At 43.0% G+C, this 17,193-nt stretch overlaps 1 protein-coding gene across 1 annotated transcript; it reads left to right on the forward strand.

Annotated features, from left to right (window-relative positions):
• Positions 1-11,051: 11,051 nt before the first annotated feature.
• Positions 11,052-16,922, forward strand: LOC308310384 (vitronectin-like; the record flags this gene model as incomplete). Its single annotated transcript, XM_080756728.1, has 10 exons — positions 11,052-11,115; positions 12,085-12,201; positions 13,059-13,307; positions 14,032-14,171; positions 14,598-14,754; positions 14,967-15,125; positions 15,407-15,535; positions 15,591-15,809; positions 15,904-16,101; positions 16,786-16,922. 10 exons carry the CDS (start codon positions 11,052-11,054, stop codon positions 16,920-16,922), a joined length of 1,569 nt encoding a protein of 522 aa, XP_080612854.1.
• Between the last annotated feature and the right edge of the window lie 271 nt (positions 16,923-17,193).

The following is a 17,193-nucleotide window of genomic DNA, read 5'->3' on the forward strand; positions in this document are numbered from 1 at the left end:
AAAGTGTTTAAATGAATGATCAGCATTTCACTGTGCATCGTCTTCGCTGCTCTGCCCCTCCAGGGGTTCCCAAAGTGGGGTCCAGGGACCCCCCCCGGGGTCCTTGGAGGGAGTTCCAGGGGGTCCCCCCCAGCTAAATAATAGTTTGGAACCGAATGGACCATTATGGGTCTGTAACTCTGAGAGTGTACAAATGGACCCCAACGGTTCCATTTGGTTCCATTAGGTTCCATTTGTGCACTCTTAGGGCTGTATTTTGAGTGTCTTAAGTACCAGGTCTTATTACCTAACTTGAGTAAACTAAAGACCTGGAGGCGTGATCAATGCCATTTGGCTATTCTGAGTGGCCAAAGAGCATTGTTCACGCCTCCAGGTCTTTAGTTTACTCAAGTTAGGTAATAAGACCTGGTACTTAAGACACGCAAAATACAGCCCTTTAAGAGTATTAACATTGATTTTTACAATAATAAATTGAGGGTCCAAGATATACAAATGCCATTAAACGGGGGACCGTATAGCCTAATGCAGGTCAAACTGGGGGTCCTTCAAATGAAACGGGTTGAGAATCAATGCTAGAGCCGTGAGAATCTTCTCTATATATGCGGGGTACCTTGGCATATCTATCTTTTCAAATGGGGGTCCTTGACATGACAAAGTTTGGGAACCACATGCCCACTTTAGTCTCAGTCTCTTAGTTTTAATTTAGTTTTAGTCACATTTTAGTCACCTGGAATGTCTTGGTGTCAGTCTAGTGTCAGTCGACTAAATCTACAGGTGATTTAGTCGACTAAAATGTATTTTGGCGGGCCTTGATGACGGCGCGTTTTTATATGACTGAAAATGCTGAAAGAAAAATGCTGATATACAAGCTCACAACGCGTCGCGCTGCGACGCATTGTGAGCTTGTAGACCGGCTATTTTCAGCATGCAACCAAGTGTAAAATGACTTATACTGGATCTCTTGTCCACTATAGTCCCTCCCTAACATTTTAGTCTAGTTTTTAATTTGTGTTGACGAAATTGTCAGTATAATTAGTCCTATAGTTTCAGTCATCATAGCTTAGTTTAAGTCATTTAGTTTTCGCCAGTGAAAAAAAGGTAGTCGACGTCATAGTTTTAGTCGAGGAAAACAACACTGCCCAACAGACCCCGCATGCACGTCGTATGGATTCTCCTCAGCACAAGTGTCCGATGTCGTTCTTCGTGCAGCCCTGGCTGCAACACATCCCTGCCACGCCGATGTTAAAGTCCCTCTTCCTCTTGTTGGCCGTGGCCGCGGAGGACTCGTCATTATCAGCGGAGGAGGAGGAGGAGGAGGAGGAGGGGTTCCTCTCTCGCTCTGCTGAACGCGGAGGGGAGGCCTTCTGAAACCACTGGCGTTGTTGTTGCTGTTGTTGGTCCTCCTGGCTGCCCTGCTCTGGCTCTCCTGTCGCTCCGAGGAAGGACAACAGGTCTGCCGCCAGCGAGCGAGACGAGAGGGAGACTTGGATCGGAGAGCGCCGGACATCCGTCTCGAAGCCACGTTGTTGTTGTTGTTGTTGTTGTTGTTGTTGTTGTTGTTGCTGCCAGGTGCGCTGGTTGATATCCCCCTCGTCGACGTCGATGTAGGAGCTCACCTGGAAAGGATCTGCAGGGTGGTATGAAGAGATGACGAACAGGGGGACGTGCAGAGAGTGTTAAGAGGGGCAGGGGCTTTAAGAGGGGCAGGGGCTGAAATCCCGTTAAGAGGGCACTTTTGGACAAAGATAGAGGGATAGCAGATCTACAAGATTCAGTTTCAGGGCGGACACTCTGACCACAAGGCCACACAAACAGGAAATGCCATTGACAATGAATGGCCAGCTTTGAGTGTTGGTCTAAACACAAACATTGGTAAACACAAACATTGGTAAACGCAAACATTGGTAAACGCAAACATTGGTAAACACAAACATTGGTAAACGCAAACATTGGTAAACGCAAACATTGGTAAACACAAACATTGAAGTCGAAGGTGAGGACGCAAATTCTATAATTGGCTGTATTATGATGTATGATGGACGGAGCGCCCCTCACTTAATTCACACGGGTGTGATGTTTAAACCAATAGGCTATCTGACTTGTAGAACTATTACAAAACGGAGAAAAAAAACACCTCTGGGTTTCAACAGCCTGGACGTTCTTAAAGTCACAATAAATTGACACTTTTGGTGAATTATATACGATTTCCGCCTATGTATTTAAAAGAGATTATTTTGAGTTTTAAGTTGATTATAATTGGTGAATTTAAAACGATTGAAAGTCTTTAAGAAAATTAATGAGAAAAGCTCACCCTTGAAATGAGCTGTCCGTGGTGCTGAAATCAAGCCACAAACATTATGGCATGCCTCTGCTGCCAATAATCAAAGGGAGTGGGGGTGCGTGGGGTAACTTTAGGACTGATCAATCAACTTACCAATAGAGATAGTTAAGTAGCCTGTAGATACTAGCCTATAATGGTCCCAGGCATACTCATCTGCCTATACCTTGTAAGTAGCATGTGCTTAAATTCATATTTAGAAAACGTTTCAGAATTCAACATAAAGACGTATTATTATATATGGAACAGGCTCCTCTCTTTCAGTTAACTATAAAAGTCTATAGGCTGCCTACGATAACCGTTCATTTTTACATGAGGGACAATAATTAATTGCATTTTTATAGATATAGATATATATATATATATATACAATAGACTAGTATATATATTTTGTAACTTAACATTGTTGTTTTTGCAGAACATTTCTATTTTAGTTTTAGTCATAGTCTCTTGAATAGTTTTAGTCACATTTTAGTCACCCGGAATGTCTTATTAGTGTTAGTCTAGTTTTAGTAGGCCTATAATATAAGATTTTAGTCGACTAAATCTACAGTTGATTTAGTCGACTAAAATGTATATTTTGGCGGGCCTTGAGGCCACCTGCTTTTACATTTGCTGAAGATAGCAGATCTACAAGCTCACAACGCGTGGCATTGTGAGCTTGTAGATCTGCTATCTTCGGCATGCAACCATGTGTAAAATGACTTATATCTCTTGTCCACTATAGCCCCTTCCTAACATTTTAGTCTATTTTGTATTTGCTGACGAAATTATCGGCATATTTAGTCTTAGTTTTAGTCATCAAAGCTTAGTTCTTATTTAGTTTCCATTTAGTTTTCATCAGCGGAAAAAGGTAGTCGACAGACATTTTTCGTCTCAGTTTTACTCGACGAAATCAACACTGTAACTTCAAGTCTATATATATGCTTATAACCATTTTTACATGAGGGACAAGAATAGACTATAGTTATGATATATATTTTGTAACTTAAGGACCTACCCAAGGAACGCTTCCACCGGGAACCACCGCAGGTGTAAATGACGGCTCTGATGAACTCTCTGCCGCACAGCTTCACTCCGTAGTTTCCCGCCACGACTTGATCACCGCCGCCGCCGCCTGCATCGGCGTCCACGACGTATCTGCACACGCTGCCCACGCCTGCCACGAGCACGACGAAAGCCAGCCTCGAAAGCATGTTTCCTAAACTGCGTTACAATATAATTACTGTCTCCTTTTTCCACTGACTGGAATATATATATACAATACAACTGCAGATTTCTTTCTTTCCCCTGCACTCTCTAAGTCCTCTCTCTCTATAGGTCAATTCTCCTGCAACTACAGCTGCATTTAAAAATGGTCAATGATTATTTGATGTTGGAGTCCTCGGCTCGACTATATAATCTCTCCTTAAAAGTGTATTGTAGCCGCCGAGTTTGTTTCCTAATGCACTCTCGTCTGGTCAGTGGTCACGGATCCTAAACCATATATAGTCAAGACCACACCCCCCCCCCCCCCCCCTCCTCCACCCTATGACTCACTGACGCACGCGCACGCACACACACACACACACACACACACACACACACACACACACTTTGGTGGAGCCAAAGCCAAAGGATTTACTCTCATATACATGATATATAAGACCATATAGCCAATTCACCCTTTGTCACACCAATTAGTTTAATTGCCATTTCGTGTTCGGACAAAAATCTTCTCTCTCTCCATCCACTATACCAGTGATAGTCAACCTCAGGCCCGCGGGCCACATCAGGCCCGCGGGACCATTATGACTGGCCCACCAATGAAAATCTAAAAAAAGGAAGAAAAAAATATCTGGAAAATGAAATAAAAATAAATAAATCTGAATGAAGTTATCTTTAATTACATTATTATAAGTAATACTATTAGAGTTGTACTATTACTCGAACGAAAATAAAAGCTTGGGGGGGGGAGATGCAATGCAAATGAAAGACATATACTGTGTATCCCTATTCCCTGACATAATTTTATAGCTAAACGGACAGAATTCTATTTTATTTGAATGATGAAACCCAGCTGCCATTAATAGTTGGAAATGGAAATTGTAATTGCGGAAATGGTGGAAATGGTGGAAATGGAAATTGCGGAAATGGTGGAAATGGTAATTGCGGAAATTGCGGAAATGGTGGAAATGGAAATTGCGGAAATTGCGGAAATTGCGGAAATGGAAATTGAGGAAATTGCGGAAATGGAAATTGCGGAAATTGCGGAAATGGTAATTGCGGAAATTGCGGAAATTGCTCTTCACTTATAGCTATCTATTTTCAGGTAGATTGTTTTATTTTACTCAGTCAGCCATATCACTACTCATTTTTTTTCATGAAAAAGGTCATGTTATGTTATTATGTTATTATAACAGCTACTCATGTTATGTGCAATAATTTGTGCAGTTATGGAAACAGCTCTTTGTGTTTATGCAAGAAAATGTAACACATTTATTTATTTACATATTGTGTGCATGCACATTGTACTTTGATACATTTTGCGAAAATAAAGCAATTGAAAGAGAGAAGTTATCAAGTATCATTAATGTCGTAATTTTATCTACTGGCCCCTGGCCCCTTGCCATTTTTGTAATGTGGCCCACAGGTAAATCTATTTGAGTATCCCTGCACTATACTATACCATTGAAATAATGTGTTTTTCAGTTGCTTTGTATTGATATTCTGTGCATTCCCTTGTTATTTTAAACTTGGCGTAAGTATAAAGGAACATCACCGGTGCAGCATGCATGGTGACTGGGCATATAGAGTATCATGTTTGTTTTTAGTTTTGCGCCACACTTTCACGTTTAAAAAAATAAATAGCAGACCTACAAGCTCGAAGCGCGGCATCGAGTCCCGCGCTATGAGCTTGTAGAGCTGCTATTTATAGCTAAAGCATAACATAATGCTTTAAACACCAAAAGGGGTTCCCGCTCAGAATGGGTTTAAAGTCCTCAGTCCCCACTCCCCTCATCTGCCTGATCTAATTGATTGCCACGGCAACCCCAGCCTACACCTGCTGAATTCCCCACACCTGCCGTTTGATTACTTATAGTCAGTCCACTTTTCACAGTCAATTTGCACTACGCAGGCAACATTCTCTTCGGCGGTTCCCCCCATATGCCCATGTAACATAAACGCAGCATTATGCTGCGTTTACATCGCCACATACCACATATGCAATTAAGCTATACACAGCATAGTGTAGCTTTGTATCTTTGTATAGCTGAAGTTGAAACCATGTGCTCAACGTTTTTGTAGATTTTTAGCTGTTGCAACTTTGGTAGCAGCTACAATTTAACGTCCTGCGTGTCTCTATGTTCGTGTGGCTGGCTTTCATTGAAAGTGAATGGTAGGCCTATAGCCTGTATATGTTTGTATAGCTGCCAGTGTGAACGCAGCACAAGAGTGTAAAGAAGGGTCTATTTTTAGTCTCAATATTGCGGGCGGCTGTGGCTCAGGAGGTAGAGCGCGTCGTCCAATGATCCCTGGGTCGGCGGTTCGAATCCCGGTTCCTCCTCCTCCTGTCCACATGTGGAAGTGTCCTTGGGGCAAGACACTGAACCCTATACGTCGCCTCCAATGAGTCGGTCGGTGTGAGCTCGCCACCGTCGCCGTGTGAATGTGGGGAGTGAGGACGCTGCAGGCGTCGACTGTTCGCCGCTTCACATTCATTCATAATGAACGAATGAATGAACCATTGTAAAGTGCTTCTTTGAGCACTTGGAAAAGCGCTGTAAAAAAATGCAATTCATTTGACACTTTACAACCCCCCCCCCCCCCCCCCCAACCAGTCCAATGGAAGCCCAATGACCCTGTTATTAGTATAACGCCTCAGAAAGAAACGAAGTGAATCACATTGACACAACTTATAATTATCGCACGTCTGTATCTCCACCAAATCACCCCTTTATTATGTAAAAAAAAAATAATGACACCGACAATTCGAGCACAATGCTCGATGACGCCACAGTGACGTCACTTCGGCTCAATGGGGACCAATTCGTGAGACAGTGGCAAGGATTATTTTGAGGGACGGGACTTGAAAAGAAGCCCCATTTTATGTGATTGTGTCTTTGACGTTTTAACCCATTCTGACCTGAGATCAGATTCATACGAGGTTTCCACTAGGACACACACTGGTCTGATGAACCCATTCTGACCTGAGATCAGATTCTAAAAATGTCAGTGGTTCTTCGATTTTTTTTTAAATAGCAGACCTACAAGCTCGTTGCGCGACACTCGGTGGCGCGCTATGAGCTTGTAGATCTGCTATTTTTCAATAGCTAAAGCATAACATGATGCTAACACCAAAATGGGTTCCCGTTCAGAATGGGTTAATGTAGGGGAGTGTCACCCTGCCACGGATATCTTAATGGTCCCGTTCAATCAAACTAATTAACATTGTGGGGAAATGGCACATTTATAGAAGTTGCGAAAAAGGAACAATTGCATGAATGATGTCATTTTTTTTAATGATCGTTTCTGCCCTCAATAAAACTTGAAGCAGAGTATAGCTGGATATAATGACAAACATTTTAGTATTTTTGTTTAGGCAATAGCCTATATACGTATGTACAGTTATTTATTCATGATTCACAAATCAAAATCATATACTCATACGCTATACTGTGAATTACTGTTTTGATTCATTTTCACCAAATAGCGTAAAAGTCACAATAATATAAAAACAAGACATTACACAACATTAAAGGACCACTTCACCACTTTTCAACCTATCTTCGTATAATTGGTCCTCACTATAATGTTCATGATAAAATACCACCATTTATTTCTACTCAGTCTGTGTCTCGTATAGGAGGGCTGTGGGCAGTTCAGAAACCAGTCTGTGTCTCACATAGGAGGGCTGTGGGCAGTTCAGAAACCAGTCTGTGTCTCGTATAGGAGGGCTGTGGGCAGTTCAGAAACCAGTCTGTGTCTCATAGGAGGGCTGTGGGCAGTTCAGAAACCAGTCTGTGTCTCGTATAGGAGGGCTGTGGGCAGTTCAGAAACCAGTCTGTCTCATATAGGAGGGCTGTGGGCAGTTCAGAAACCAGTCTGTGTCTCACATAGGAGGGCTGTGGGCAGTTCAGAAACCAGTCTGTCTCATATAGGAGGGCTGTGGGCAGTTCAGAAACCAGTCTGTGTCTCACATAGGAGGGCTGTGGGCAGTTCAGAAACCAGTCTGTGTCTCGTATAGGAGGGCTGTGGGCAGTTCAGAAACCAGTCTGTGTCTCACATAGGAGGGCTGTGGGCAGTTCAGAAACCAGTCTGTGTCTCATAGGAGGGCTGTGGGCAGTTCAGAAACCAGTCTGTGTCTCATAGGAGGGATGTGGGCAGTTCAGAAACCAGTCTGTGTCTCATAGGAGGGCAGTGGGCAGTTCAGAAACCAGTCTGTGTCTCATAGGAGGGATGTGGGCAGTTCAGAAACCAGTCTGTGTCTCATAGGAGGGCAGTGGGCAGTTCAGAAACCAGTCTGTGTCTCACATAGGAGGGCTGTGGGCAGTTCAGAAACCAGTCTGTGTCTCATAGGAGGGCAGTGGGCAGTTCAGAAACCAGTCTGTGTCTCATAGGAGGACAGTGGGCAGTTCAGAAACCAGTCTGTGTCTCATAGGAGGACAGTGGGCAGTTCAGAAACCAGTCTGTGTCTCATATAGGAGGGCAGTGGGCAGTTCAGAAACCAGTCTGTGTCTCATATAGGAGGGCAGTGGGCAGTTTAGAAGTTTAGGGATAAGGGGTTTAGCGGTGACGAAAACGGACCCCACAGTCTTATAGGAGGGCTGTGGGCAGTTCAGAAACCCGTCCACCAGGGACTGATTTTTTTTCAAAAACATTTTTAGATTTGTATTATCGTGAGAACGATGGCTCAAGTTCCATTGTGTGCATTGCAACCTTTCAGAAATGGAAAGGCTGCGGTTTCTATTAGCTTGGATTCCCCATTGATGGTGTCACTCATGGTGGACGCCGAGCTTCTGAACTGCCCACAGCCCACAGACATGCAGAGTATAGGGAAAATGGTGTTATTTTACCATAAACGTTAGTGAGGACCAATTAATATGAACATAGGTTGAAAAGTGGTGAAGTGGTCCTTAACCCATTTAGACCTGAGGACGATTCTAAAAAAAATCTTCTAAATCCTGACAGTTTTCTGAAAAAGCCCATGTTTCTATGTCAGTGGTTCTCAAAAATTCTCATGTCACGGACGCCCCCAAAAATATGTAATTGGCCGCCGACCCCCATCTGATAATATGTTGTTCTTCTAGGGAAGCAAAGATTTGAGTTAAAAACGTTTTGCTCTGAAAGAATATAAATATTCAAATATCTGCGCCACATTTTCACAATTTTTCAAAAATAGCAGATCTACAAGCTCGTAGCGAGCCGCTATGAGCTTGTAGATCTATTTTTGTATCACTATTTTTCAATAGTGAACCAACTCCCCAACCCCCCCCCCCAATCCTACAGGGGTAAACCACAGCAATCTGCATGTGAGTCATCTATGACCCAAAAGTTGTATTATAAAAACTAACTAACTAAGTTATTCCGACCATGAGTGAATCATCAGACGATCCAGCTTTTTGATCGGGTATACTGTAGGTCTGATGATTATATTGTTGTATAATAACAGTAACATATTCCCACCTGATGCCTTATTGCATCTCAGTGGCACAATTACATCACAAATTCACAATGTATATTGGCCAGAGACGGGGGAAAAACATGTTTTGTTTAAAATGAAAAAAATGCGAAGAAAAGTTGCAATAATTACGTGTTTTGAAAACATGTAATTATTTCAGTATGCAAATTAGTTATGTATCGCGGTTAGAATGTCAACAAACACAATAGTGCTTGCTAACTGTTCTCAAAGGGAGACGGAATGGAAGGATAGGCTATATATTTAATAACAATAATAATAATAATTAATCATTATTTCATGAACCTTATCTGCAAGTGTTACCAAACGTCATATCAGGAGGATTCGAATGCTTGTCTTTTCCATTGACTATAGTATGTTCACACAGAGGCAGATTAGCAGCAACAGATCTATTTCACCTAATAGCCATAGATACTGGAGTGACCCCCCCCCCCCCCCCCGCTTAAATATTGACACAGCTTTGCTGTCCACAGCATTTAACTTGTTTAAACTAGCTGAGTGGACTCTAGTACAGAGGACAAAGGACCCATGATGCAGTCAAACAGGCTTTATACTTAAAATAACTTACTGTACAGAAACAAAACAATATCATGTAACTACAAAGCTCACAACGCTGATGCACATGGTGCAATAGATTAGAGGTAATTTCCTGCTAGCTACATTCCAAACTAAAAAAAGTGCCCTTCTGCATGGGCACAGGTCTACAGGAGCTAGGATAGTAGTGTGTGTGATGTTTGGCAAAATGTAGGCGTATATAAACATGTTTTTTTGTTTGTTTGTTTTTTGTAACAATTTTCTTCATTTTGCTGAGGAAATGCAAAGCCAGATCACTCATAGCATCTCTGAGGATAGAATTCTGGATGAACAGGACATTTGCAGCATTTTGTACGAAACGGGCCACTGCTGAAAACTTTAGAAGGCAATGTTTAGCCAATCAGTGTAGATAGAATCTGAGAAATCCAACAGACTCCTCTTGATCACATGACTACAGAGATCATGTGTACCGATTTGCGTGAGTTTGGATGAAATCTGTGCCTCATGGTGGCGCTATAACTGGCAGATGTGGAGGGATGCAGGGAAAATATTTTTCCATAGCCAGGGAGTGTGCATACAAGGTTGTACACAGATCGATGCAGTTATAGGTATAAAAACATGAATTGCCCTGTTATAGCGCCACCGTGAGGCTGATTTGGAAAAATCAGCATGTCGTCCTCGGCCTAGTGGTAATGAGCGTATATAATTTCAACATTGCACACTGTGTTTGTGATTTGTGGCATTTTGTTCGAAACGGACCAATCATGTGAGCTTTGGAAACCAATCTTAGCCAAACAGGATGGGTGCTATAACAGGCCGGAATATTTGGGGTAGAGGTTTCGTCGTTGGCATCCAGGGAGTGTGTGTGCACAGTTTGGCATGGATTGGGCCAATAAACCGGAGATTAGCTGGTAACGGATGGACGGATGGAAGGACACACGCACACACACACACACACACACACACACACACACACACACACACACACACACACACACACACGGACGGACGGAGTGCAAAACATACTCTCTCCCAATGCCTTCGGCCTGGTTAATGAGCCACACGGACAGCAGACTGAAAATAATAAACAATTCTCACTCTCTTTGTCTCATATATAATATGTTTGCCAGAAAATCTAGTCAAAATGTTCTGTGAAGTATATGGCATGGATTGAAATGTATAAGCATGTGGTAAAACCACGCCAAGCTTTTAGCGGAATAAGTCTGGACAGAAATCTGCTGCGGGAGTTTAATGATTAAAACACCAAATCATCAATACATAATGGGCTCAGGGTTCAACGACTAATGGTTGGAAATCGATTGACTGCAGAGTGCATTCCCCGTGTCCAAAAGTGTGCCTCTCCGTTCAAAGGCACACACATTGAGTTCATGTATAGACAGGCAGAGCTTCTGAAGCAAATAGATCTGCTTCATGAGGTGCTCGCTATTTTGCATCTGAAAAGTGGAATATCAATTTCTCACCGCCTAAAAGTGAGCAGACATGAAACCAGCAGGGGTTCTGCTGGCACTTGTGGCATTGATGGCTGCTGCCTTTGCTGCAGAGGGTAAGTTTATTATATGTTTTTGGGATTGTTTTTTTTTTTTTAGTCTAGTCCAGGTGTCATCAACCATGTTGGCTTGTGGTGAACATTTTTGTCAACATTCCATTTTTGTAACGGACATACAATGGTAATGGTAATTGGCTACTACCAGAAACACATAAATAGATATAGCCCTGCGTGACCACAACAGGTCTGTGACTCTGAGAGTGTTCAAATGGACCCTTATGGGTCGATTTGGTTCCATTTGAACACTCTCAGAGTTAAGGCAAATAAAACATTTGAGAACCACTAGTACTAGTTGGACTCCTAATAGTCGTAGTAAATAATTGTCATACATATTCTGAAGAAAAACGGGACACATTACTGACGTTGAGTAAGTGGGTGTTATGATCAAAATAAGAACATAATGGCGCGTGTAAAACAGAAAATCTAAAATTTGTCACAGACAAGCTAGGCAAAGTCTTTGCCACCGGCATTGTGTATTACTGGACATGTTGGTGACCCCTGGTCTGGTTATTGTGATAGTAGCCTCGGAAACCCAGACGTTTTTATTTCCAGGGAGAAAAAAAAAGTCTGGGTCTGAGTCCACTTCAATTCGGCATAGAGTAGCGCAAACATTGCTCACTCTCTGCTGATTTCTGATTGTCTGCACCTTTGTAAAATTGACATACACACGCACACATGTACACACACACGCTCCTCTCTCTCTCTGTCGCTCTAAGTAATTAGTCTCATGTCGCGCAGCTGCACATATATTGGCGGATCCTGCCGGGAGCTGCCTATGCCATAAAAAGCATAGGTGAGTTCCAGGCTATTGTGATAGTAGCTTAAGGTAAAGTATGAGTTCTAAATGTACATTGATTTAGTTAGCTATAACAAAGCCATAAACAGCATCACTAGCATACTAGCTACCATACATATAACCTGCAGTATATTTATATAGTGCTAATGCATCAAACTAATTTTCCACAGAATCCTGTGTGGGTCGATGTGGCACCTTCAACCCCCAGACTAAATGCCAATGTGACTCCATGTGTGTCTATTATAGCAGCTGCTGTGGGGACTTTGATACTGCCTGCCCAAAGAAAGGTCAGTAATATATCTGGGGGTTTTTTTGCACAATATTGAACCAATGAAAAATAGTAAAAAGTGCTTCGGACAAAACTTGTGGAAAAACAGCTAACTCCACCATCTTCTCCCCCTCTCATGCAAGTAATTCACAATATATAAAGTCACAACACCAACTTTGATGAGGCAATATTGCTTTGTTTTCAAAATATAATGTTTTTCTTCATTTCCTGAAAAAGGCTATATTTACATTTTTACATTTTCGTGTTATAGGTGATTTCTTCCCAACAGCAGAGATATGTTTCGCTTGCATTTTTGAGAAGACATGAGGATATTACAGTAGGCCTAATGGCCTCTCGCTACTGCATGCTGTACTGTATGTAAAACAATATCAATCCAAACCAGTCTTGGATACAGTGACCCTTAGACTATAATGCTTCAATGTACCTTATTGAACGGTAGCCAAAAACAAAAAGACTACCGTCGTCAGTCTCTCTCTTAAGTTGTTAGATAGAAAATATTCATCAGACTCTCTGGTAACCTGGAATGTACAATCATGTCAGGACTGTGGTGTACCCGTTTGACTTGTATTATTATTATTTAATAATACCGTATTGTGGTATTTGTTGTTTTTCTATGTTTTTCTTTTTTAACTGGGTGGTTCAATAGCCTATGCATCGTATTACGATAAGAACAGCTGTGAAATTCAGAGCCTCAATCAAAAACACAGGACGTATATATCCTGGTGATCTATAAGCATAGAGACAATCGTTCATATATGTCACCCTATACACTCTAGCTTTAAATCTTATATTATTCATGTATGCAACATATATTGTGACACTGACACTAACCTTATATATACACCATTCATTCAGTTGCTCGTGGCGATGTATTCGATGAAGTAGAAGATACCACGACAGCTACCACAATGTCCCCTGAGACCACCATAGCACCGATGACCAGCACAGCACCCACACCCACCACCACCGCCGCCGCCACCATCCCTCCCTCCACCACCACGGATCACCCCACCTCGCCCCCAGACCCCGATGCAATCCCCTGCAGTGGACGGCCATTTGATGCTTTCCTGCAGGTGAAGAACGGCTCCATCTATGCATTCAGAGGTGGGTCTGAATGCATGTGAAAGTGATTTTGATATGCCTCTCAACATATCTCATGATTGTACACAGAACACTTCGGCCTGTAGGAGTTCACATGCAGAGAAGCCTGAGCGAAGAGGTCATTTAGAATAGCACGTCACTAAGATAGCCTATAGGGACACTTTAAGATAGTCAGTTCGTAACAGCTGTGCGATCCTGCTATATAGTGGACATTGTGAGGTTTTACCACACTGAAGAATGCTTTGAAAATAAGACCACCTGTGGTAACTTGTTGACAAGAGGCAATAGAGCCTTAAGGGTCAACACACACACACACACACACACACACACACACACACACACACACACACACACACACACACACACAGGGAACCTATAGGCGCTCTGCCTGGGACGAAGGCCTCAATATGCTGTAACCATGGAACGAATGCTTGTAACCTGTAACTGATTGCTGATCAATAAATGGAAAGAAGGAAATATGCCTGCTTGGACCTCCTATTCATTTCAACAGCAACTGCAACAAAGGAATTAGGTAAATTAATCCACAGAGCCCTGTAAGAAAGACACATCAAAAGCATATAGCGTTTTAAGTGACAAGAATATAATTTGCGGCATTTGCCCATGGAATGAGACAAAATTCCTACAATGTACAACTCACTGTTACATCAACACTGGATGCTTGGGCTTACCTGACAGAAATACTATTTTGCATCCAATGTCTCCCCAGGTAATTATTTCTTTGAGCTGGATGAGAGGTCAGTTCTTCCTGGTTACCCCAAACTCATCAAAGACGTGTGGGGAATCTCTGGTCCCATCGATGCTGCTTTCACACGCATCAACTGCCAGGGAAAGACCTACATATTCAAGGTACTGCCTCATATCTTTCTGTAGTACCAGTGCAATATGCTCTAACAGAGCAGAACCTTGATGCTGAATCTGCTGCTGGGATAATGAGCACGGAACACTTGGAAAGATGAGAGGGAGAGGTTTTCACCCACATAGAATCCCACATACATAAAGGACAGCGCAGATAAAACATAATAAAAAAAGGTACAAAAAGAAAGGAAAAGGAAGAACAACAAGAGACAAGAGACATTAAGTAGCTTCAAGAAATAATAGATCTAGATTGAGATAGCTGTAGATATTCTATGACATCTCTGATACAGGTAACTGGGACAACGTTTCCATTATAATCCAAATAAGGTTTGCTAAATCCAGATTTAGAATGCTTGCATTATAAAATACTTGTTTTCAGTGCTCCTTAACACCTGGTGTTCTAATCTCAATCTCAAGGGGAATAAGTACTGGAGGTTTGAGGACAATGTTTTGGATGACGACTACCCTAGAGATATTTCAGTGGGCTTCGACAAGATCCCAGATGACGTTAATGCAGCTTTCGCAATAGCAGCACCAGGTCACCATGGCAAAGAGAAGGTCTACTTCTTCAAAGGTATAACATTACACGCAACACCTTGTTTGTTGATTATTATTTTTCGTGTGTGAACTATTTAGTTAAAGTTCATAGGTCTACTACTCAGTATTAAATATATACTCTCAGCTATAGAGCTCAAGTTGATGTCATAATTTACAAGCACTCTTACACACACACAGCCACCCAAGACGTTCTAAGTTTGTTTCTACCTGCTGTGTTTGTCAATTCAGGGGACCAGTATTACCAGTATGAGTTCAAGCACCAGCCGTCCCATGGGGAGTGTGTGCAGATGAGCAGGTCCTCTCCATCCGTCCTGTTCACACGCTACACTGACCTGTACTGCGACCAGACATGGGAGAGCCTCTTCACTCAGCTGTTTGGAGGCTCCGGTAAGACACCTTTCATCTGTTGTCACAGTAGTCCTTCTGTCAACAACCTCCTAATCATAGAATCCTTAAAAACACGTCTCCACCGCTATTTAAAAAGAAATCATGGATGGTGGGGCTACACTCGTCTTTGTCTTTGTCTGCGCAATTTCAAATAATACTAATTTGTATTTGCATTTAAACTATACTGTCTGTCTGTCTGTCTGTCTGTCTGTCTGTCTGTCTGTCTGTCTGTCTGTCTTATATGCCCCATATATGGACATTTCTGTATCTGTCTGTTAAAGTCCAGGGTGGTCATCACAACAAGGGCCCTCGTTTGATCAGTAGGGACTGGGCGGGCATCAGACCCCCCGTCGACGCTGCCATGGTGGGCCGTGTCTACGTCAGTCCCCCCCAGCCGCCCCAAGACCCGAGTCCCCCTCCGACCGAGCAGCCTTCCCCCGTGATAAGGCGGCCCATTCGCCGCAGGCGGCCAGGGAGTAAACGGGGGGGCGGAAGGGGGGGGGGGCCGCCACGGCCGCTCCCTGTCGCTGTTTGAGGACCTGTTAGATTACTTCACCGACTACGACGAGGACAGTGAGATCCCTGACTACGACACCACCACCACCACCTCCACCACCACCTCCACACAGGACCACAGGGACTGGGCGGGCATCAGACCACCCGTCGACGCTGCCATGGTGGGCCGTATCTACGTCAGTCCCCCCCAGCCGCCCCAAGACCCGAGTCCCCCTCCGACCGAGCAGCCTTCCCCCGTGATTGGGCGGCACAGTCTCCGCAGGCGGCCAGGGAGTAAACAGGGGGGCGGAGGGGGGGGGGGGGCGCCACGGCCGCTCCCTGTCGCTGTTTGAGGACCTGTTTGATTACTTCACCGACTACGACGAGGACAGTGAGATCCCTGACTACGACACCACCACCACCACCTCCACACAGGACCACAGGGGCGTGCCGGCACAGAATGTCTACTTCTTCAAGAGAGGTCTGTATATTATTAGGGATGTCGATTATTATCGATTAATTCATTCATTTATTGATAACCTTAATATCGATCGATTAACCGGTTATAGTTGACTATAGCCCTTACCCGTTGTGAGATATTCCCCCCCCCCCTTCTTGTGGCCACGGGGGCTACTGCGCCCGGGTGCATTTTAATTCACTAATAAATTCATTATTAATCATTAATGTGTCAAATCGAAAAAAGGGCTCCGTTAAGACCTCCATATTCATATGGTCAATGCCTGTGTGAAAAGTGGGAGTGATTGGTGCAGGCAATGATGAGATAATGCGCTGTTTCTGACACACACACAGACAGACAGACAGACAGACACACACACACACACACACACACACACACAGACATTGACTGAATTATAGTATGATAAGCTGCGTTTCTAAAAGAAATCTGAGAATCTTATAATTTCCCCTCAATGTCTAACATAAAAATGTTGTTGATTGGAGTCCCAGAGATAAAATGTCATGTCAAATGTGGGTCTGTGACCGTAATGCATATCGGGAAAAGGTTGAGAATCACTCTCCTACAGTAAAGCATGTGCACTCATTCACAACGCAATTTTGTCATTGTTATTTTGGTATAAATAATACCAGGGGATGTGATTTTATAAATGTATATATATTATAATGTATGATGTTCTTATTTCACCAGATAAATACTACAGGGTGGACCTGAAGTCTAAGTACGTGGACATTGCCAACCCCCCATACCCACGATCCATTGCAAAGTACTGGCTGGGCTGCCAGCGTGAAGGGACCAGCGATGACTCACGGGCAGAGAAGAGATAGATGGGTATATGGGCTCCAAAAGCGTCATAGATTTATAGGCTTAATTGGTCACACTCGTATGTATGAGCAGAGACTGTCAGTAATGTCCAGCATATTATTATACAAAATGTAACATTTGAAAAGTCATGAAAATAACTAGTAATAACTATATACAGTGTAAGTGACAGTGTTATAGTGTAAAAAATCTAGCAAGTGTGTAAAAACACAGCCTATATACCATTAGATATAATATCTAAATTACTTAGAATTGCGCCTTCCGTGCTGGGGTAGG

The sequence above is a fragment of the Protomyctophum bolini genome, assembly GCF_963924005.1.
Source record: "Protomyctophum bolini genome assembly, chromosome: 22".
Classification (NCBI taxonomy): Eukaryota; Metazoa; Chordata; class Actinopteri; order Myctophiformes; family Myctophidae; genus Protomyctophum; species Protomyctophum bolini.